The sequence below is a fragment of the Anopheles maculipalpis genome, chromosome 3RL (genome assembly GCF_943734695.1).
Source record: "Anopheles maculipalpis chromosome 3RL, idAnoMacuDA_375_x, whole genome shotgun sequence".
Lineage (NCBI taxonomy): Eukaryota > Metazoa > Arthropoda > Insecta > Diptera > Culicidae > Anopheles > Anopheles maculipalpis.
In genome coordinates, this window is record NC_064872.1 from 77,124,607 (window position 1) to 77,149,234 (window position 24,628).

At 42.3% G+C, this 24,628-nt stretch overlaps 2 protein-coding genes across 5 annotated transcripts in view; both read left to right on the forward strand.

The window, feature by feature from the left end:
• The window catches only part of LOC126562107 (slit homolog 1 protein), a 335,492-nt gene that overhangs the window by 148,601 nt on the left and 162,263 nt on the right, over nt 1-24,628 (forward strand). The window lies entirely within an intron of this gene.
• The window catches only part of LOC126561700 (uncharacterized), a 79,813-nt gene that overhangs the window by 52,509 nt on the left and 2,676 nt on the right, over nt 1-24,628 (forward strand). Inside the window, exons 2-9 of one of the 3 annotated variants that reach the window (XM_050218005.1) lie at nt 11,350-11,761; nt 11,838-12,122; nt 12,195-12,670; nt 14,664-14,848; nt 17,476-17,671; nt 17,764-17,976; nt 18,045-18,275; nt 18,381-18,555. In XM_050218005.1, the coding sequence (XP_050073962.1) occupies nt 11,350-11,761; nt 11,838-12,122; nt 12,195-12,670; nt 14,664-14,848; nt 17,476-17,671; nt 17,764-17,976; nt 18,045-18,275; nt 18,381-18,523 (2,141 nt within the window). In that variant the 3' untranslated portion in view covers nt 18,524-18,555. Of the gene's footprint in view, nt 1-11,349; nt 11,762-11,837; nt 12,123-12,194; nt 12,671-14,663; nt 14,849-17,475; nt 17,672-17,763; nt 17,977-18,044; nt 18,276-18,380; nt 18,556-22,430; nt 22,627-24,628 lie in introns of those variants that run through there. The other 2 variants (XM_050218006.1, XM_050218004.1) reach the window with 2 other exon arrangements.

Sequence of the window (24,628 nt, forward strand, 5' to 3'; positions counted from 1 at the left end):
GGGAAACCACTTATCGTGTCCATCATTCCACTATTACTCATCTTAAGTACCTCCGTATCGCTTCACTCGGTCAACCCCGGACCGGAGTCTCGGGCAATAACACAGCCACTACAGGGCAGTTGTGATTTATCAATTATACTCCGATTTACAGTCGGTCGAGAATGTCATTCGCCAGCCGGTGCAGGAAATAGTGTGCAAGCCCAGTGCGTACATATAATGCATATCAATCGTGTGTGCCACCACACGATTAGTCGAGTCACAGCCGCTACAATTCAATTAACAGACCGACCGGTTTGACCGTGGTAGACAGCGCGTAGCTCGGTCCCTTTGAAACGTGGGAGATACCGTCAAACGTGTAACGAATTCCTGATGTGCGTGTTTATTGCAGTTCAATGATTGCATTGATTGATTGTGCTGTAGAACGATCGGTTTGACGATCTTGATCTCTCAAAAATGTCAAACACTTACTCAGAACTAGCAGATCTTTCGAGATCGAGGTACGTTAGAACAGTCCTATTACAGAGGATAAAAATCGCATTCAAACATCACCGTCTTGCAGAAAATAAAAAGAAATTTTATTATTTTTCTATCCAAAACCCATACAATATCCTCTTCGTTTTTTTTAATACAATAGAAGCTATAATTATGGCACGAGTTGAAAAGTTACGCTCCTTTTTGCACTAATTAGTGACTCCCACTGTACGAACGTATTATGCTGAGCCCATGTAGTGGCCTCATTTTCACAACACAGACGAATGGAGTCAACACCTTTGTTTTGAAGCTGTCCCAAATGTTCCGTCGGGTGTCCACCGATGATTTGCACCCTTACAAACAACACATAAGTAGCTTAAGCGTAAAGCGTGCGGTAATTGTGTGCATTTTGCATTTATGGGTAGCAGCAAATGCAATGCTCAGTCAAATGTTTTGGGTCGACAGAAATCATAGCAAGAGGTGAAACAACAATAATCGGCGCCACCGTTGTTGCGTTGGTAACAGGCATGGGTTAATAATGGCTCCCCAAAAGACACACTTTGCGCCAATATGACGAAACACAACCTTTTTTTTCTGCACGGTTATATTTTGACGGTCGACAAAGGTTTGTGATTTTTTACTATGGATGCAAAAACGCTTTGTCTGGATTGTGTTTTTCGATGGAGTGAAGGTTCATGACCACATTTGTGAACAATTTTTTTTATTCAAAGATGCCTACAAATAATTAATACAAAAGCATTCAATTACAACAAAAATAACAAACGTTTTTACTATACAATTAATTTCAAAATCTAACTTCAGCTTCCTTCCCATAATCGTTAGAAACATGTCAAACAACCGTTGATAGATACATTAATTCCTCACAACGGAAACAACAGACTCAATATATTATACAAACACATAAAATTCGACGCCTTTTTTTCACGCAACCAACTAGCAACTATGAAAATCTAATTTTACACCCATTTTTCTATTTCTTCTTCCAGGTGAGAAAAACACGTTCGATCGGTTCCGGTACCGGCAACAAAGCGACCCACCACCAAAGAAGCCGCCAAAGAAATACGCATAAATTATTCTACCTTGCCAACCCTGGCCCGGTAAACGATAAATCATCATTAAGCTTCGTGTAATGTGGTTTAAAGATTGCATAAACATGTCCACAGGGAGGAAAATATTCTTCCCATAAAAAAAATGATATGTGTGAGAAACGATTCGGTTCGGAGTGATTAAAATCTGTAATGAGTTGCAGTAGCAGTTTTATGACCGTGAATCTTTATCATGTTTGCTGAAGGTGATGAAAATTCTACTCTCAACACGTGTCTGCGGCATTTGTTTTGATTATTCTTGCTTGCTTTGGTAGATGCTATGAAAATAATTCTGATTTTATAGGAAGTTTTGGAAGAACGTGTCCTTCAATGTTAAATAAATTCGGTAAGAATTAACGGTAATGCAGTATGTATGAGCACAAGATTTTGTGAAAACCCATCCGGTATGTGTTGTTCAGCTGCTACTGCTACAGTGATTAACATTTACACACATCAGGCTGTACATGTAACACATACGTAATGTAAAGCCGCTGCTTAGTGCATCATTACTTCCTCATCAAGGTTTCTTTCTTGCCTCGAGGAAAAACCTCTACGCTTCCATTTTATTAGCAAGAGGCTTATGATAATCATACATGAAATACGAAAACTCCCATTAGGCTCAGCTCGTTTGATGTATACAATCTTCAACTACAGTGTGAAAAAAAACAAACAGATAGTGGATAAAAATCACAGTGATTCAAAAACGTTTTTAGTAATATTTTTTATCATAATTTACAATCTATATATTTGCATTAAAAGCGAATTTCCGATAAACATTAATTACCCTTATTAAATGACACTAAAACTAGCAACACCCTTAGCATGCCCCACAGTGTTACACCAATTCGTGGCGCGCACATGCACACAAACACACACACACACACACACGTTCGCTAGTATATCAGTCGTGCCAACCTATCTGGGTAAATGGAGCCAATGGAAAAAGAAAGGGGCAAAAACCAACCTCCGATTTCAAAATTCCACGCTAAGTAGGTAATTATGCACACTCGTTAAACTGGCGCAACATATTCACATACACACACACACACACACACACACTGTTTGCTCCAGTTCTGTATGATTTTTTACACACATAAAAACACGAAAGCACATTAGCATTATGTGCAGTGGGCAAAAGGTTGCATTTACGACGCAACCGTCGCCGGGAATAGTTGTTTGGGAAGAAAGAAATACATTCACACACAGCCGCACCGCAAAAAATGATTTTTTCTTCCCCTGTTAGAGCAACAAGCTACGATATGAGTAAATAAAATGTTAACAAGTCTACAGGCCCCAAAAAAGTATGCATTTGTTTATATGTTTTCATCTAAAATCATACAAAAACCGGCTTAAAGACAGTGCACCAAGCGCTACTAATTGACAGCTACTAACACATCTGGCGAAAAAAAAACGATCAACTACTCCCTTGGGAACGGAATGTCAACAGACACAATGAATTTTATTTGATTTTTTGTTGTCTTTATCCATATACAAACCTTGGAATGTTTTTGCATATGCGAATTCACCTTTTGTAGGCCGCACACTATTGTACACTGCAGGAGGTAGGGCCACTATGAACACGCAATTTAATTACATCAATCATCGCCATCGGATTTTATCCCTTGTTAGGTCTCTGTTGATAGAAAGATCAGTAGAATAGAATACTGTTCGCCCGCACCCACGAAGACTGTATATCGATAGCAAGCAATTTAATAAAAAGCAATGCAACAATACCCCAAAGAGTAGCTGATCGAGTGCACAAATGAACATATGTTTAATGATGATTTGATTACCCTCTAGTGGGAATCATATCGTGTGGGACTTTTAGGTTTCAGTTTATCGTTAGTTTGATTGAGTGAAAGAATTAAAAAAAAAAGGTATTTCAGGTTCTTTTGTATGCATTTTAGTGTAAATAATATTAGAAATGAAATTTCTCTTGACGTCTCTTGAGTTTGACGAAAAGGATGAATATTGAGAGATTCATAGCCGTAAGCTTGCACTAATAAATGTTGAGAAAAATCTTGGGACGCCGGTCTTCACACGGCAGGACCGATGTTCCATCCAGATCGATTCCTCTTAGTGAGGACTGACTATCCAACTACGTGGTATTGGCAAGTTTAGTAAACCATTCGATTGCCGGCTTGACCTTAGATATCATTAAGCCAAGTAGAAGAAGAAGAAGTGACGAATATTTCCATACTGGAATATAATTTGAATTAAAATTGAAGATACAATTCTTTTTTAAGGGTGTTGTGCTGAATGATATGAATATTTTAAAATTAACAAAAGCATATACTTATTATAGGACAGAATAAATAATTTTGACCAGGTTCTTCTAGAAAAATTTGTTTTTATTTCAAATAGCTGATTTCATTTGATCATCTGATTTATTCAGCTTTATTATTGTCGAACAGCATTTAATAATATTTTAGATGCATCTTCATTACAGGCCCTAATATTATACTGCCACTGTTATTCAACACAACCTAATGATCCTAATATCAGCTCGATCTAAAAAATTATAGCAAGATTAACTAGCTAAAAACTGCCCCAAACACACCCAATAACAATAAATCTCAATTCATATCAATCAATGCCGTAAACCGTCAACGTTTCATATTACAATACCTGGTCATGGCATACATTACCACGGGAATATTGTTAAATTCTTCACTCCACATTTAATGATGCAATTTCGACATTGATCGAAAATGATCACATACACGGTTTGCAATCGAAAACACCATTCCCCGTCAGGCATCGCATCACAAATAAATTTAATTTTCCAACCGAGGATTTTCCAATTTTCACAAACAACAAAACACACTGCACCCGCGAAACGATACGTACCAATTTTACTCGCTGCGCATCTGTCTCGTACCCCCTTTTTTTGGATGAGCATGAGAAGGTGGAACGCATTCGGTTCGTGTGCTATGTATGTATGTGTGGAAATTCGTGGAAAATCACTACCCCACCTCTAGAGATCCTTTGTGAAGGACTTGATTTTGCATGGTATCGACCGGCCAGAAATACCAATTACATTCAGCATTTCGGTTGGCAGGGAGCGGCGTATTGTGGCAATATTTTTGATGGCACGCCGAGGGTCACCCGACACATCTCATAACTCTCCACCGGCAGTTTGCTGCTCATCACGGTTGAGTCCTAGTTTCGGTGTTGCCGTTTTTTTTTTTTGCTGTCTTTTCTCTTGATTCATTTATTTGCGGTCGGCGTTTGGGGTTATGATTGAATGGTGCTATTTCTGCGAATCGCTCAATTCGATACGTACGCTGATCCATTTTCCATCCATTGCCACCCTCAATTTTAGCTCGGAATGGAATGTGAGCGAAAAAGAAGACCACAGCATCCAGCATCAAATAACGAACAGTTTTTTGGCAAATCTTCGCTCATCGATGGATGAAGCGTAAGTCACTGTTATTCAACATTCGATCGGGTGTTTACCTTACGCTTGAAATGCGTTCAGCTTCAGCGTCTCTGGCCGCTGCCTGCCGGCTCTAAGCATCAAATGTAGATCGAAATTTAATTACGTTTCAATCGAAATTTCATTAATTATTACAAGTACCTGAGCTGTGGCGCGTTTGGTTGCAAAAAAAAACCAATATTGTAATGGCCACACCGAACTTCAAATCTCATTAATTAAGCACAAGCACTCAGCACAGGTACGGGGCGTGGTGAGTAATTTTGCAAATGCAAAAGCAATTGGATTTCAATTTTACAACCCAACGAGGAAGGTCATTATTTTATTCGTTTTAAGTGTACTCTTACACTTAATCCGCTCTAACACAGGCTCGCTCTCGAAACCCTTTTTCTACTCCGGTCGGTAACAATGTGTGCAAATTGTTGTGATCGGTTTCTGTTAACTACTTCCCGGTTACAATTTACATAACACATAACGATCGACTCTCAAAGGTTCTTTCTCTCGCTCTCACTCAGTGTGGTGCGATCTATAGAAAACGATCCACTTTTTCTGTTATTGCAACGGTGAGAAGAAAAGCGAAATTCTTCCTCAAACACGATCCCGACTACTCAATCACTCTCAATTAAGAGCCCACTTGCACCCGGTCGACCTCATGACCCTGTAGCACCAGCCAGCGAAACCGGGAAGCGGTCTAAGACTCGTGCGCCCGCCCTCTTCCCACTAGATGTATCGATACATCCCATCGAGCTCTAATTAGACGACACCTTCCCCCGAAGACTTCGTTTTCCGGTGCAGCTGATCGCGCAAAAGTGATCGAGTGCACTTCGGACACCTTCATTCGGCGAATGTATGTATGGCGAACGGCAAAGTCGCTCGGCTCAGTTCGAACCCCTCAATCAAACCCGTACTACAAACGTGTCATGGAATTGATTTACGTTTGACAGGCCTACACTACTTCCTACAGTTGGCGCCCTTGCCGATAGTGAAACTGATGGGAATGCAAAAAAAAGCGGTTATAAATGAATACGCGATACGAGAAGGAAGTTTTGCTGGTGGTGCGAGTTGACGACAACGGAGGGATATTCCACAATCGTCCGGTCTCTGTCATAAAGCAGGGCACGAAGGGGTGATTGTACCCTCCACTATGGACATGTAAACACACACACACACAGAAAAAGATATATTTCATTTTCAATTCGCGGTGCTTTTTTTTCATGTATTCTATTCACCTCTCGGCGTGCGCATAATTTAAAGTGCTAACGCCTGCGCCAGTAGGCTGCCCACCCTATTGGGCGCCTTCCTTTACATAAAGAGCTTCCACTGCAATTTGCCTTTTGCAGCTGACGGAATTCAATTTATGACCTCAAATTGGATCATTTCCAATTGCGAACGGTATCAATTACGATACTGCCTGCTGTTATTTGACTTCCCATTCCGAACCACTTCGTTTGGAAGAAGCAAATCGGGCCCGAAGAAAGAACAAATAATAATGACAAAAGTGCTGCAAATTGCATTAAAGCTCTCTTTAACATGAGAAAAACACACATCCGGAAATGACCCAATGAAAAGTAAAAAAAAGAAGCAGCAAACATTTGAAGTTCCGAACCTCCGTTTTGGTCAATTTGGTGTTGGGATGGGAAAATTCGAAGAATAAAAGGAAACAAGCGCATCACATAATCAGCTGACCCTTTCCAGTGTGCTTGTGCGTTTGTGTGTGTGTGTTTGTTGCGATGACGAAGCAATGCACTTGGCAGTTGCACTTCGCGGTACACCGGCTGGCCAATTAAATCAATTTCCTGTAATTACCCGTCCGATTACTTCACCTCATCGAACTGGTTGATCCGCGCGGACACGGTACGGTACAGCCCGGTGTGGAATGTGATATTTCTGTTGATGCCGGCCACCCGATCTCACCCTTTCACACTCGCACCCTCCCGTTACTACCGTCCATACCCGTCCGTTTGCAGTAATGCTGTGTTACCTGTGGTGTAGAAATTGTGCTAACCGGATCGGTTTTTGTTCGCCTCGGTAAGCATTTGGTGACGATCGCCAAACATGCCGCATGCGTTGCAACTTTTCGCATGCATCGGTGCATCCTGCTGACGGTTCGTTAGTGAGAGTGGATCGATTTCACTTAAAAGACTTCACCACCCTCTTAACGGTTGAGGCGTTTAATTTTCAACTGCTGGTTTTACTGTTTTGTCCATTTAACTAGCTAAACATGAAGCTTTTTTTCTGTGCTCGATGTGCGTGTTGTGTTAGTGTTGGTGTAATTATACAGATAATTCTTGCATGTAAACACACAATATCTTTGGCGTTATACACATCACAGTTAAAAGTCATTTGCTCATATTAACTGTAGGCTAATATTTTCGAAATACAAAGCGAAAACACTTGTCAAACAATTTTAAAATTTAAAGAACAATACTCCTAAACGAAACACATCAAATATTCATCGATAATCTTCTTCTAAGGCTAAGGCTTCTGTTTTATTTCTTGGGAGAGTTAGAGGATTTTCTCAAAACCATCTGAACTATTTAATTCCTCTTTTTTCCTTAACATAACGACCTACTAGGTCGCGCTGGTCATCGGATAGCTTAATTAAATTAAGCAACATTTTGTACCGTGATTAGTCCACGGTTTTTAAAGCTTTTTCCGGAGGTTTACGGTGTTACAAGCAAGGCTTCTAAACCATTATACTAACATACTGTCGCATTGTTAAATCAGAGCAAAATATAAGTCAATTTGGGAAATTTTGAAGAAATTCTGACAAGTTGTACCTGTTCTGGAGGATCTCATTCAGTTTAAATTCTGTAAAAAGCTTTAAAAGCAATGTGGACCTTTCTGAAAAATAGTAGAGTAAGTTGATAGTTTTGTGGGTTTCACTGATTCGAAGAATCGTCACAATAATATTTCTATGATAAAATAAAAATTATTCATGAATTATCGATCAGGAAAATAAATGAGAGGTTCTACTAACTTGAATTCTCTAGAATTCCCAACAATTATATGCCACCATTTTTTATTCAAAAAACATTTATTCACATTTTGTAAAACCTATTCGGAATCGATGCATAAACACCCGCCAGTCCTCACCAAAGTCATCCTTACCGCTCCAAACATCATCACGCTACACAGCCATTCGCAAGTTGGCACATTTGTGGCCGTCACGCACACGGGGCATTTAACGAGCCATTGGGGGTTGCATTTATGTTAAACAAACTTCCTTCCGTGCCGATGCAAAATGTCGTAAATCAACAATACCACCAAACGCCAGTCCCCGACCCGATAGTCTCTTGCAGCTAGCTAAATGGGTAGTCGAAATGAACGAAAACTTTGGATCATTGACGGAAAATATTGCAAGCGTTGAAATACGTTTTATATCATAAGTTTACGGAAGAGGTTACAGAGCTGTACAAACTTTTGATGTAATTCAGGAAACTAAAGCTCGGTAATAACTATTTCGTTTCGAAGTTTTCCCAAAACCCCGTCAATTTATCTTCCGCTCAGGATTATGTCTCAAAAATCAATCTCAGCCCAACTTTTGCACAGTCCCTATTTGTGGCGGTGGTCCATTGTATCGGGTTCCTGTCCGCTTTTTACCCTGCTGTACCGGTACGGAATGGCACGGAAGAGTTATAAAGTTGAAGGGACCGGTTTGATGAAATATCTGCCCAAAAGTTGCATCTGTTGCACTGCCGGAAACCTGACGTCAATTGCAGTGCTGCAGGTGAAATATTGATCCGGGATCCTGGGACGGATGGAAAATAACCGACCAACTATGTACGTGCCTTGGTGATGTTGTTAGCGTGCAAAGGCCATCGTTCGGAACACTAGGTGAAGAATTGCTCTATATCTGGCGAAGTACATTTCGTGAGTACAGTGAGCACAATATATGCAAATGGATGAACTTCTCTAACGATTGGTCGTATCTGTGAGTTATGCTCCTTTCCCACTTCTTCCGGCCACAGTTGTGCATAACAGAGAGTTGCTAGCAGATGGGTTTTCCCTTTTTTTTTTCTCTGTAGTTCTTCAGCCCTTCAACTCTGTAGTCCCGAAAACTGCAAAACGGATCGTTAGCATAAATTATATCGTCCAGCTGTGAATATGACTTGGCAAACTGCACAAAAAAAAATGGATAACCCAAACAACCGCTCACGAATCGACGCGAAGGTGTCAACATCCAACAAGTAGCATACACTCACACAGCAGGGACAACCAAGTCCTAGCCGTAAGTCGTCACACATTGTGCAATTTATTTTGCGGCAATGACACAACCACAACCGCACCAAAACGCCTACGTTGCGTGATGAAGGTCAGGCTAGTAGTCGATGAAAACATTCGCTCAGCAATCGGGTGGTTGCCCTTATTCCGTCACAGAACGTTTTGAAATTTCATCAATTCCAAACCCCGACCAGTGGACCAATCTAACATTCTCTAACTGCTCGCCGACCCAAAATGGCACGCCCCAGAGCCAGCTTCGAGAGGAAGCTATTTCAATGGCAAACATTGACATTTTCCAACGTGCAGGTAACGGCACCCGTTGGTTGGTCTCGATTTCCTCAATCGCATCGCAGGGGGAGATATTCAAGCGTACCTCGATACGCGTACGCCAACACCTAAACCATTTTAGTACGTTCCGGGCGTAGCCGGGTTGGTGGGTTTCGGTGAGTACAAAGTATAATTTATCGTCCTTTACCCGGCTCCCTGAAACCCGGCTGTGCCCGTAATCGAATCGAGATACGCGCGCAACTTTTACGGTTACTGCCAGATTTGTTCTGTTTGTGTGTGTGTGTGTGTGTGTGGCTGATTTTGTTGTTATTTTTTTCCCTATGCTTCTAACCGTTGGACGATGTCGGGTGGGAAAATTCGCTCAAACGATGTCCATTGATTGGATGAAAAATGAATCCATCCAGCACCAAATCCGTACCGATCGTTACTGCTGACCTTTCGATCTCGGCAGTTCCGTTGCCGTTTTTTTTCGGGGGCTTTGCCATTGGATGTTCTCACACAGGGAATGAATTACTTTAATAGGAGTTCAGGTTTTCGTATGGTCAGCACGATTGTTCGTGACTGTTCTGCCTTAAATGCCTGATAATGCCTTAAATATCAGATCTAGACAGAGATGTGTTCGGGATAAAATATTTGTAATTGTTTGCTTATTTGACTTTATCGTTGAAGACCATTGGAATAATGCTAATTGATAATTAAGGATTGATATAAATAATGAAAATAATTGTAAGGCAGTAAAAGCTAAAAATATTTAAATTAATCGTAAATCAGTGCAAGCAATAACGACAAGTCGACTGAATAAACCTATAACGAATATCTCTACACTCTAAGCATTTGATGAATTGCGTAAAACTCCATTGTATGTATAAAATAAAACAATGACTTCGACTACAAACTCCTTTTTCTGCAACAAGCAATCAAAGAATATTGCTTAATCCATCTACCAGGAAGTTGCGTGCTGCAATTCATGCATTCAATTCTGGTTTGCCTAAGAAAATACATAGAAAAACAACACCGAACACAGGAGGATTTCGCAATGTCAAGGCCTTATGGCACCTTCTCACCACTCAGCAGCTCGTGATGAATGGCCCAGACGAAGCGAATGGCACTCCCAGACAAAATGTCAATTTCAATCGCTGCTGCCCCATCTTCCCGTGCATGGGAAGACACACGGGCTACACACGCTGCAAGCAAACAAACAAACAAAACGATGAACGAAAAAAAAAGCACCACCATCAAATAAATAAGAGGTGCTGTTGTAGGTAATTTCTACAACATATGGCGAATGTTGCATTCCCGCTGCATATGCAGCTCGTTGTTATGCAGATAGTCTAAATGGGCTGGATTTGTTTCCAATTCAGCAGTGTATTAGGGTGGGAATTCGCTGCCACTAGCAGTAGTAGCAGCACACTGTGCTACTTCATCCGACTGCAAACGACCAGGTTATGCATACGGATTGCAGTGACGAGTGTGCTTTTAGGATGCTAAGACACGTGGGAACACACACACGTCTCACAGCATGCCAAACAAAACCAACAGCGCGGGTGCACATGTATATCGTGGGATGCACTTTCAATGCGGGCATACAACATATTGATCAATAAATTCACATGCACGACTCGGCACGACTCATGGTGTGAAAGGCAAATCGGGGTGGCTTTGTGTTGTGAACAAGAGGGTCTTTTAGAGCCGCGTTCGCACTGCTGCACACCGTGTGCCGCAATAGAGCGAGAGTAAGAAAAAAAAAACATGTGACATCGCGGAAATCGGTCTTGAACAGAGGACAGCTAACTTATGCATTCATATTCCCATTTCCATTTCCAGATGAATCCTTCGGACATGATCAAACGCCAGCTTCCTCGTGGTGGAGCTCACACCTTACCGAACCACCGAGCAAGAACTTCTACCAGGCGACACACGGACTGCTGCAGACACACCCATCCGTACCGAGCCTGAAGCCGGTAGCCAGTCCAGCAGCACTGCCGCTAAGCTCCGGAACCCGCAAAGCACCGACGGTATCTTCGGCCGCCCTTAACAGTGGCTTTCCGTCCATTGCCAACCCGAACCCACGGTCGCCGTTTCGTCATCTGGACTTTAGCACCAGTGCGACGGCCGAACTTCGGCGCAATCCCAGTCTCTCGGCCCCGGACGAGTGTGCGCGTGCCTGTCGCGAGGGAGAACCACCAAGGATTTGCTACTACCACTTCACCGTTGAGTACTACACCGTACTTGGAGCGTAAGTAGCTAAACACCGCCCGACAGCGAATCAATCCAACATGACCGAAACAATATTTTTGCTTTTTTTTCTGCAGAGCCTGCCAGGTTTGCACACCGAACGCTACCAACACCGTCTGGAGCCACTGTCAGTGCGTTCTGGCCGATGGTGTCGAGCGTGGTATCCTCACCGTGAACCGTATGATCCCCGGACCGTCCATTCAGGTGTGCGAGAACGATCGCGTTGTGATCGACGTCGAGAACCACATGGAGGGTATGGAGTTGACCATTCACTGGCACGGTATCTGGCAGCGTGGCACACAGTACTACGATGGTGTACCATTCGTCACACAGTGTCCGATTCAGCAGGGCAACACCTTCCGGTAAGCAACGCAGCGAAGGTCTCTCAATACGCAAATCCATAACCAATCCAATTCCTTCTCTTCACCAACCAGTTACCAATGGACAGGAAACGCGGGAACACACTTCTGGCACGCACATACCGGTCTGCAGAAACTGGACGGTCTATACGGCAGCATCGTCGTCCGCCAGCCACCGTCGCGCGATCCCAACTCACACCTGTACGATTTCGATCTAACCACGCACATTATGCTGGTGAGCGACTGGCTGCACGAAGACGCCGCTGAGCGTTATCCGGGCCGTTTGGCTGTTAACACCGGTCAGGATCCCGAGTCGCTGCTGATCAACGGTAAGGGACAGTTCCGGGATCCAAACACCGGCTTCATGACCAACACGCCGCTGGAAATCTTTACCATCACGCCGGGACGTCGGTATCGTTTCCGCATGATCAACGCCTTCGCCTCGGTCTGTCCGGCTCAGGTTACTATTGAGGGACACGCACTCACGGTCATCGCTACCGATGGTGAGCCGGTACATCCGGTGCAGGTCAACACCATCATCTCGTTCTCAGGTAAGTAATTCGTTGTGGTTGAAGAATTCTATCGATTCAGTGGATTAGTACGGCTTGAATATTTGAAGGAATTAATTGATTGTTCTGTGTACTTAAAAACATATAGTAGTACAACCGCTCAACAGATGGCGCTAGTAATCAGGATAGTAAATCGTTGTATTCCTACTCTCAATAGATAACGCATAGAATGTAGCTAGTATGAAAAGTTTACTTGTCATTTGCATTTTGAAGCAAGCTTTGCTCTTTGCTGACCCAAACACTGCCCCAACCAATTTAATCTAATGACTCGTGCGTAAAAACAATATCCTCTAAAGTTTCACGGGCATGTTTTTCTTGACTAATTGAGTTTTGCCATCCTCGACGTGTCGCGTTCACATTAAAATTCACGCCAATACTACGAACAATGACTGGCGGCTTCACTGGTCATTTTGTTTGTAATCAATTACCGTGCCGCACCCATGTTTGTGCGAATTTCCCTTCCCTAGTGACCGACCAGCTCCAAAACCATCTCCGTATCTCCCAAAGGCAAAGGGCAGTAGGTCATGGGGCGTTTCATTAGTAGCCACTTCCGCGTTATACGTTCGACCAAGCTTGGGCACTTTTCTTTTCACTACAACGAGGCACAATGTTTCGGAACCCCGCTTTGTGCACGGCAAGATGGTTTGGCGAGTGCGTGCTTTGGGTAATCAATACTCACTTCAACGAGCTTGAAGATGGAAGGGTCTTGAAAATGTACTATGGAAAAAAAACATCAGCTCACTGTCAAGGTTGATAGGCAATGCTGGGAACTAGATGTGACCTTTACCGACCATACCAAATTACGGCGTGCCAAAGTGGGTGCGTTAAGATTGGTCATACGGAACGCTATGATACTTGATATTTGGTCGTTACCTTTTTTTTTTTTTTGTTCTTCCTAATGTCTATATAGCGAGTCACGAATTTTAGACAAATTGCCCGACCGTAGAAATCAATTCGTACCGAATAAATGAACCCATGCCGCTGTGTGTCTTGAATGCGAATCAATCTTATGCATTCATTCATCCATTCCACGCAACAGCACAATACGAAGCGTTTAGATGCACTTTGGTGCATTAGAAACTTTACCCCATGAACACACACGCATAGGTGGAGAAAAGAAGGGAAACTTACGAAGCGGTCACAAGTCTTTTCACTCCAATGTACTGAGCACCCGCACTGGAAAAACTAAACCACCGATGCAAGGTCTCATTGGCATGCACAGCGAGGTGCTCGTAACCGGACCAAGGATGCCAGGGCGTCCGGTGTGAAGGAGTGTGTCTTCTTGCCAGCTTTGGCCAACCATGTCCGGTTCGTTTGATGTATCGTGTGGTGCCGGCAGCGTGCCAAGTAGTTCCAGCAGCTAGTGTTATCTTATTGCAGACGGAAGAGAAATTATTTCTATTACGAGTGCAACAAACCGGCGCACGCCTCCATCGTCTTCCATCCTGCACACCTCCGGCCCAAACCGGACCTGTAAGCGGTTGTCTGGGAAAGTTTTTGATCTCGGATTGTTTTACCGAGAGCGTCTGCAATCACAAACAAGTATCCTTGTTGAAATTTTATTGGATTACGAGACGAAAGTCTTGGAAAGGTCGATGAGTAAGAGCAGTGCGACCAGCAATCTACTGTGACGCAATGTAATCCAAAGGCAATACATAGCTTTACCAACGATAGCTAGAGGTATAGATGAGTGCCCAGGAATTCTAGGTTAGTTTTTTGTGACGTATTTACGTATTTTACTACTAATCAGCAATGCTCACCGGTAGTAAGCATTTCAATCTTAATGATTTTTAATGACTTCCCGAAATCTCAATAAGAGTAAGTTAATTATCGTATTTTATTGGTCCTAGAAATGTGGTATAAGCTATCTAAAATTTCCCACAAAAATCTAAAATCATCAGACAGACCTCAGCAAGCAACTCCATTACTCCAACGAGTCCATTACTAATTGTTTACGGTCGATTGTGCTTCACAGGAGAACGTTACGATTTCGTCATCACCGCTGACCAGCCGGTCGGTGCGTACTGGATCCAGCTGCGAGGACTCGGCGAATGCGGTATCAAGCGTGCCCAACAGCTGGCCATCCTTCGGTATGCTCGTGGACCGTACCAACCAGCCTCGCCACCACCAACGTACGATGTCGGTCTTCCTCAGGGCGTTGTAAGTAGCCACCAACTCACCCACCACATCATCATCAATCACCATAAAACCCGCCATCTCCGATTCGGGTCTCAACATCATATCTCCACTATCCGTGGTCCTACTGGGACATATCACACCAAACTATCAGGAAGATATCATCCCATCATCCATTTCACTTCGCTTTCTCACTTTCTCCATACACGTGTGTCGCATTTGTGTGTGTGCGTGCGTTTTTATGGTTTTATTGTACTCCTTTTCACTTCCATCTTAACGCTTCCTTCAAATACAGCAACAAGATATTGCTCCTTCGGACGCCATTTCAAATAGGGAAAAAGCCTCACGGAAAGGCTTGACCTTTTGTGTCTTTTTTCTTCTGTAAATATTTCACTGTTTGTACAGTGCTGAGCATGAGTTTGCTTAGCATACCACACCCATTTACCCATCCTGCCGCCCAGTGCCACTGGCGTACTTTGTATATGTGTTCCACACACACACACACACACATACGCGCGCGAACTCTTGCTTGTCCTTCCACTTGACTTTGATATTCGCAGTCGTCCATCCATTTTCCATCTTCCGGTTCACATTCCCGTGCGTTTGTGTTTTGTAAATGTTTTATCACACGACCCGCTTTATTTTCCTTTATTTTCCCCATGTTTATACTGTCTGCTCTATACTTGTCCTTCTTTTATTTATCCTTTTGGGGGATCCTTTTCTCTATTTGCGCGAGTTCCTGCACAGTCTTCTGCGTACAAAAAAAAACAAGAGGCTTTCATCCCGCCAGGCGGACTTTTATTGCAATGATCAATCGTAGGCTCATCTAAAGTGGTTGTAAATAATCCTTTACCACTTAAAATGTCCCTTTTGGGGAATATCCGTGGATGTCTGACGCTCTGAAGAGCTACGGTTTGTTGTTGTTGTGTATATGATATTTAGAAAATCTTTCCCAATGTATAGATATATCTCATTCCTTTCTTACAAGATCCACAAGAGCACAATTTTGTACAAAAGTATCACTATGTTTTATATTACTTGTTTAATAGATTTTTTTCTCTGTGCGATATTGTAATATATTGTCTTATAAATATTCTTTCTTGTACAAAGATTTAATATTTTTCTTTATGGGTAAACATTATACTCATTCTTTACCATTATTAGCAGCAGATTAACAGCAAAGCATATTGGATACATCAAGCAAACTGCTTGAAAAATACTTTATCCTCTTTTGACATAAAACACGACAGGGTTTCAGAAAAGTTCGTGCAGGAAACCTATTAAATTCGACCGAAAGTGTCCGATTTTTGAAGCTATGTCTACGGACAAAACATCCCACGATAGTCAATGAGCGTACGCACGCTAAACGTAGTGGTAAGTGATTGTGAATTAATTATTAACTGTTGTCGACCACACTCGATGTTTGGTGTCGAATTTTATCAAAAGTTCCCCAGAGGTCTCGCGATTAATTTGCTTTTATCCCGTGCCCAGGATCAAACGATAGCTATCGGCACGGTAAGGTTGTGCGCTGGTGCAAAAAAAAAACGAAATGAAACCCATCCTACAGATATGCACTCGACCAGGCGGAAAGTCAAACAACTTGACCCTGTTCAGTACCCTGTAGCAATCTTTGTATGGTAGTTCTCAGAAGTAAATAATGAAACCGACCAGCTGTAATGGATGAGGCCTAGCCAAAGAACAATGCAGAAACGGGTGTTCTAAGTGGTGTCCGGTCGACAGCTAATTAATCGGAGCTGTTGTTCAAGCGGTCGCGAACGAAACTTATCGGGTGAGGTTCCTTTTGGCAAGGACCTCGCTCACACGACTGGTCGTTCATTGTTCTATGCATGTGAAACGAACCCCGCTCGTAGATAAATGGCCATTCTTCCGCTTATTAAAGGTGATAGACCTGAAAAAAGGGACGGAACGTTTGTGGTGCTGTGTCCTTATTGCACAGTAAAATGACAGAGACCCAGACGGTTATATCCTTTAATCCAGAACACCCAAACAGATCCTTCCCGGAAGCGATAGTGGTGTGGAAATTTCCGACCATATTTATTATAGACTTTGTGTGGTTCGTTTCTTTTGGATTATACAAACTTTACGCGCTTAAGCGAGACCATTATCCTTGTGAAGTCCATTGTGGGGTTTGGATTAGAGTTTCGCTTGACATGCACACAGAAAGAAACTTTCTGTTGTTCTATATGATTTTTTGCTTCACTCTTTGGGTGACGTCCCCTATAAGGACTCATATGTGAGTTGTGATTTCCGTACTAAACTGAAAAAGGAATAAGAACTTCGGACGCACCATATCCGGAGCTATGTCTACAGTACTTCAATATTTATTGGCGTTCCCATTTATCTTTGCTTGATCGATTTTTCTTGTCATTTATCGTCGTTGTCGTCGTCGTCGCCTTCTTCCACAAAACATTGACCCTTGTCACTCATGAAAAACCCCCGTTTCAATCCCCGATCCATATCTTAATCGATTGGCTTTTCTCTTCCTCATCTATGTTCAAACAAAACAAAAAATCTCAAATCAAATCTGACACAAATCTCAACCACAATCTTGCAACACACTCGCAAAATGAAACAAAAAAAAACTCCGTACGCAATCCCCAAACCATCAACCTGTCAACGATGTCGGGCAGGTCATGAATCCGCTCGACGCTCAGTGCAACGTCCAGCGGGACGATGCCATCTGTGTCAGCCAGCTGAAGAACGCGAAGGAGATCGACCGTGCGCTGCTGCAGGAAAAACCGGACGTCAAGATTTTCCTCCCATTCCGCTTCTATCTTTACCGCCCGGAGGAACTCTTCCAGCCGAACACATACAACCGTTTCTTGGGTGAGGCACTGTTTCGAAGGATTGTTTTCTGCAAACCGGAGCTATTTCCTAATGTCTTTTTTTGTTGCTTCTCCTCTACTTTCGTTGCACAGTCGCCCCTACCGGAGATCATGTCATTTCGCTGATTGACGAGATTTCGTATCTGTCCGCACCGGCCCCACTGCTGTCACAGTTCGACGACATCAATCCGGAGCAGTTCTGTAACGGTGATAACCGACCGGCTGACTGTGGTGCAAACTGCATGTGCACGCACAAGGTCGACATTCCGCTGAATGCCATCGTGGAGGTCGTTCTTGTCGATGAAGGTATGGTAGCTTGGTACAAAGTAGATGTGGTTCAGTTTTTATTAATCCAAAATCTTTCTCCCATGCAGTCCAACAACCGAATCTGAGCCATCCGTTCCATCTGCACGGTTACGCGTACAACGTGATCGGTATCGGCCGCTCACCGGACTCGAACGTCAAGAAGATCAACTTGAAGCACGCGCTCGACCTCGATCGGCGCGGTCTGCTCCACAGGCAGTACAATCTGCCACCGCTCAAGGACACCATTGCCGTACCGAACAACGGCTACGTCGTGCTGCGATTCCGTGCCGACAATCCAGGTAAGGAGCTCGATGATTAATTTTCCCACAAAATTCTCCTGACCATGCTCTAACTCGATTTTTCGTTTTATCTTCCGCGGGGGGAAAAAAACTACAAACAAACAGGATTCTGGCTGTTCCACTGTCACTTCCTGTTCCACATCGTGATAGGAATGAACCTGATCCTGCAGGTCGGCACGCTTGCCGATCTTCCACCGGTGCCACCGAACTTCCCCACGTGCGGTGATCATTTACCACCGATCAACTGAGGCGTCGATCACCCATTTCTGTCCGCTGCAGTGGATGGCTCACAGCACTCCCCTTGCTAAGCAGGACATGAAAGGCAAACCATACAACACCACACCACAGGGAAACATCATATCAAGTTATCGAACGAGAGAGAAAAAATGTTTTTAATTCGCTTTTACGAGAAGCGTGCGATGAAGGTTGGCGAGCAACAGCACTGTTTCGTCAACCATTTCGCATACGATCGCTACATTTACTGCCCTTTTTAATCGTTTTATATCGTTTATCGTCTACTTGCTTTCGGTTACGTTCTCTACGCAACGACGCGTCAGACACGGTGGCCAATCATTTCCTCTCCTTTTGGTTTGTTTTGTCTCCAAAAAAAAGGCATCATCTATTCTTGAGCTTAAAACACACACACCCGGGAAGTGGACATTTCCTACCCAACTTCCAATGAGAATACTCTACTGCTGCTGAGCGTAATTTAAACGAACCCCACTCAGCGACAGTTTTACCGTTTAATTATTATATCCTTCTTATTTTTCTGAAGTACTTTCGATGTATAACCGTTGTGTACCGAAGCGTAATATTGCCGCGACGGTTGCGACACTTCACGTACGAGTTTTATTTTTCATGTTGTAATTTATAGCGCAAAGCTTCCAGTGTTTAAGTAAATTAATTGTAGATAGGGACTAGGGAGAGAAGATGAGCGAGTTAGAAGCGAGGGCGCTCGTTAACTTCCACTCCAATCGGGAACAATCGGGCGGGATGAACAAACGACGGTGGGAGTACACGGTGCGAAACGAGAGGGGAAAATGGGCCGCCGTAGAGGGTTAATGCTGTTTTGGAATTTGTTTTTGAATTGATTGCATTTTGGAAAATATTGAGTGATCGATTCAGTACATTGATTCGGAATCGATTAAAAAATGTCACACAAGCACAAATATTCAAACAGTCCACGAGGATACAGGGGAAAAGCACAAAGTGAAACAAAAACGGTTTGATTTACCAATTCTCTTTTCCTACCACATTTCTTTGCTTGTTTAGTTTTCATATTCTATGTGTTTATGTATTTTTATTTTATTGCTACTTATTTTAGTTTCTCTTTTTCCTTTCTGTTTTTATTTGTGTTTGCTTCTTTCTTACTTTTGCTATATTTTCTTCTATGATTTTCCTTCTTGGTTTAGTAAATGAAACTTTGTTTCTCTTTGTGTTTTATACCTCCTCATCATAACTACACGTATCAAAACAATACGCATCAATAACATCAGTCAATTACGGCTAGAAGAAAAAAAAAGAGCAACATACTCCTCATCATCAGCCCTTCTCGTACGCGAAGAATAGTTTGTAAATATTTGATAACAAAATACTCAGCGGTTCGGGGACGCGATACATTGTGGCGATTTTTCTTGGTCGGACCACAACCAACAAACCAACCAACCCGAGATGGGCATCGTTCCGTCATCTATCAAAACTATCACAACTACCCTTTATCATCTCCACCACCTCCCTAACCGAGTGGCGGGAGAGAATGTTTAACAACATTACATTGTAAATACTCATAGCTCACAGCTGCCAGAGGACACGATATATCACTACCCTTTCTCACACATATATACATCACTCACGCGAAAAAACAAAGTCTATACCTCTCTATCCAGTTTACCAGTGTAATATAAATCATCATTTTCGTGCGTTGTACAGTCCCCCGCAACGCAATCATTTGCTCCGTTGTGTTTGCAAATTTTTGTTTTTTCTTGATTCATTTTGTTCGCCTTCCCTATCGCATTTCGCAGCACAAAACACTCGAACCACAGATTAATGAGATTTACCAGTGCAGCCGGAAGTGTATGATTTAAATGACGACCTTACCTAATAATGCAAAAGTTCAAACACAATCCCGCCAAACGACCCGATTGTGCAAAACGTAAATGAGCGCGAGCGTAAACCAGCTAAGCATAGCATCTGCCACTATTAAAGAAAAGTTTAATTTTTGTAAAAAATAGTTGTACATATTTTGTGTTGTGTTTGTTTTTTTTACTTCCTTTTAGTGTTTAAGTTTAAGTTTTTTTGTATATTTTTCCCCCTTTTCTAGTGTTTAAGTGTACATTTATCTTTTATTTTTTGTGCTTTTCCTTTTTTCCTTTAAGCTTTCTTACAAGTCTTTCGACTTTTTTGCAGTACTCTTTATTTTCACCTATTTTTCCTACCGCTAATCGTACAAGTTTTCCGTACATTTTTTAAAGAAACTGTAACACAAACGAAGGATGAAAGCTCGCAATAGTTAGTTTCACTTTCAGTTTTATAAAATTTTAAATTTCCCCCAACGACGACCCATCCTCAATTTTCTTCTCTTCTTACCTGTTTAACAACAAAACAACGATAAGAAAAGTAGCAAACGAACCACAAGGCTTCAAACTTTTGCTCCAAACTGTCCCGTGCCTTGCACACAGCTTCAAGCAGGCACCAACAACAACAACAAAAAATGCCTGAGAGTAAAACTCACCGGTTTAGGTTGTCGTGTTTAAAGTTTTGTTTTGGTTTCGCTCCGTCTTTTCTTTTTTCGGATGCATCCGCTTTTCGCACTCACGGTGGCGCACACTTTAGCACTTTACAGCACCAATGAACAGCGGCAGGTAAGTGGTAGAGCGAAAATAAAATGATAACACGGCACGGCAAGCAGCAAAGTGAGAAGAAAATCAATAATTAAAGCTCAACAAGGGAAAAACGAAAATGGGGGAATTTTAATTAAATATACACGAAATGCTAAAACCGGTGCAGCTCGATGTTGAAAAAGAAGGAAAAAAAGCACACCGCTCCCAGAGTTCCCACCAATCCGGCTCATTATCGTACCGTTAAGCTTTAGAATGGAGCGGATGGGAATCCATTAAGGTACTACTTTTTTATCTGTGCTTTGTGCGGGTGAGTGGCCACTTCCGAAAAAAGGTGAAACATCATACTACGGATACGACCAAGTTCCCGAGGGCGTGCCTATAAAGAGTTAAATTTAGTACACCTTTACTCCCTCGAGGAGATACCAAGTTCAAAATATAAAAATAAAGTGTTGCAAGGTGTGAGAGAACTTTTTTTTGCTGCTGCTGCTGCACAAGAAGAGCAACAATTAAGAATTTCACCTTTAACGATAACGACCGACTTTCGTGTGCATGCCACGGCACAATGGCAAAACATTTTGCGTGTTTCGATATTTACGACAGACAAACAAATTAAAACTGTAATCACAGACAACAGACAGACTTCGAAATACAGTTCTCAAATACTGACGGGGTGAACGGCGAAAACAAAAACACAGACTGTGCTGTCTTGGCACTTTTTAAGCAAAACGACCAACACACAACAATGCTGAAAGTTTTACTTGGAGACATATGTCTCGGAAAGTGAAGCTCACGCCACCAACAGAACCAAAGAGCCAACGAAGTAAAAGCTTGGAGTTTTTCCTTTCTGTTGTATGTATCATTTTAAAACAACTTAAACAAGTTAAATGAATTTTTTCCATCCTTTTTCTTTGTAAATTTTCTTTGTAGTTTAATGTAAAATATGTGTATTTTATTGTTAGATTATGTTTACTTTTTCTTTCCACTATTTACATTGTATATATTTTGTTTTATATAACTGAGTTAGTTAGCTCAATCTCTAAAATCTCTAAAAATTACCCATCCAATGCACTGTACCGATACTTTCACAATTTATTCACGCGGCCCTCATTCTAGCACTACAATAATTAGCCGGTTAAGTTCCTTCCAAACAACTCCCTTTTATTTTCTACTATCATCAGCCCCTTTTTGGTAACTTTTCCGCACACTGAGCACCTGGCCCTCGGTACCAGCGTTCGGGGTCATCAAATCACGAGCCAACAACCGGCAACACGCCGACCGTACGCCATCAAACATTGACTTAATTTCCCATTCACAGGTTCTTAATCCGCTCGATGCGGTCTGCAACGTGCCCCGGCCGGATGCGGTTTGTGTGAGCAATCTGCGAAACGCAAAGAAAGCGGACAAGGCAGTACTATCCGAGCGGCCCGATGTTAAGATTTTCCTACCGTTCCGGTTTTACTTTTACCGCGTCGAGGAACTGTTCACACCGAACACGTACAACAAATTTTTGGGTAAGTTTCATGCCGGCATTGCTGGTGCTTGCTACTTGTGGGACCATCCGGCGAAAGGTATCGCTTGAAAATTGGTTAAAAAGAAAAACAAACATTTGAGAGCTTTTTTTTATAAGGGATTTTTGTATGATCGGTTCCTCTAACCACTCCAACAAATGCAGGTCCCGGGCTTTTTTTTTGTATTCACTCACATTGAACTTTGCGCTTATCAGCAAGACGGCAAGGGCAAGTAGAAGTAAAAAGCGAGAGCTTTTTGACGCTACATGAAACTCCCTTCCGAAAGCCATTTATGTAAAGGCTTCCTGTCCTGAGAGTGACAGAGTAAAAGAATAACATATGCATGTCAGTGCATTAAACCAAAATTCCCATTTTAAAATGGAACCAACGAAAAAGAAACCGACATAAAGTGCAGCGTACATACGTAGATATGAACTATTTTCACTTCCAAATGAATGAGTAATGCTCGTACAACTCTATTCAGGTGGTTTACTACACACACACGTGTCCTGGTGGTGTCCTTGCGATAAGAAAGTCAGAGTTATTCTGGGATTCAAATGCTTCGGAAGCGTTCACAATCAATTGTCAACCGTGTTCATTTTTGTGTCAAAAAATATTCGCATTTTTAAACTAATATACTCAGAATCGGTTATTTTTATTCTTTGGTTTTTGTATCAATAATAGGGTAATGTAAACAAAGTTCTTTAGCTTTCAACTGTTACAAAATTACTCAGTTTCATTGTTACTGGCTTATCCTTGCTGATCAAAAATGACTTAGAATAACTGCTTATTCTTGGCTTAACGACGTCTAAGGCCACGCCGGTCATCAAAATGGCTTACTAAACTTTATTTGTAGATTTAAAGTATAAATTATGACGTCTTTCGCTCATATTTCTGACTTACCGAATGCCTCAACCGGTTAGCAGGTTTGAGCTACTGCAGGCCATTAAAGTCATCTCAATTAAGGGCAGATTCGCTGCTGATGAGTAAGGTTATTATAGTACAGAAAGCTTTAGTAGCTCTTCCATTATCTTTCTACACTTACAACAGCTCAAATACAGCGCTAGTTGTGCTCCTGCTTGTATCTTAATGCCTAGAGGGTAAATTTAGCGTGTAATGTTCAAAATATCTCAATAATCTACAATATTATCGGTATCGATTTTCGAACCCAAAGAGGTAAAATTATGGACGATTTTAAAGATACAATTACTTCTCTGTATATTAGTCGTTTATGAATCGTTTATGAATGAAAAATGAAATTGAGGTATTAATCCTCAAATATGCAGTTTCTTCGATATTCACCTTCAATAACAAACGTTTTGTTAGTAACATTCATGCTCAATCGAGTCTACTGAAGTGTGCATATCTAGTGTTTTAACGATCGACAGCGAGAACTAACCCTTCCAAAACGATCGAAACCAACCATAACTCTACATTGTAATTGCAAAACAACTAAAAATCCTTCACCGTACCCGTGCAGGCCAAAGTGCTAAAAATATCCCCGGTTCAATGTTTCGTATTACGATGTGCATCAGCCGGTTGTACCATGTAAGGACCTCTTCCATTTTCACAGGATAATGCCATTTTCTCCTTGCCTTGGCAGGCATGCATCCTTCCTAGTTTGTGTGTGTGTATGCCTACCTTGCTTTTGCCAGCCTTTTTTTTCTCGCAAATACAAAAGTAAAAACCTATGTAGCCTGACCACTGAAAGCCTTTCGCTGCCTTTGGCCGGGCGAAAGAAACCGGGAGCAAAAATAGACATCAACCGGCATCCGTCCCGTGTTGCACTTCCCGATCCGTGATAGAGCAAAAAGGTTGCAGCACAATTGTTGCCCTGGTGGGAACGATATGAGCTGTGGACGTGAGACGGCTGAACGTAAACGAAAAGCAAACTTACCGCCCGTCTGTTCATGCAGCAGGTTGACAGGTGCAAACTACCAACGTCGGCGTGGTACATTGCTGTGTATCATTCCCGGTTCCCGGTGAGAGTCAAGCCGATGGTACG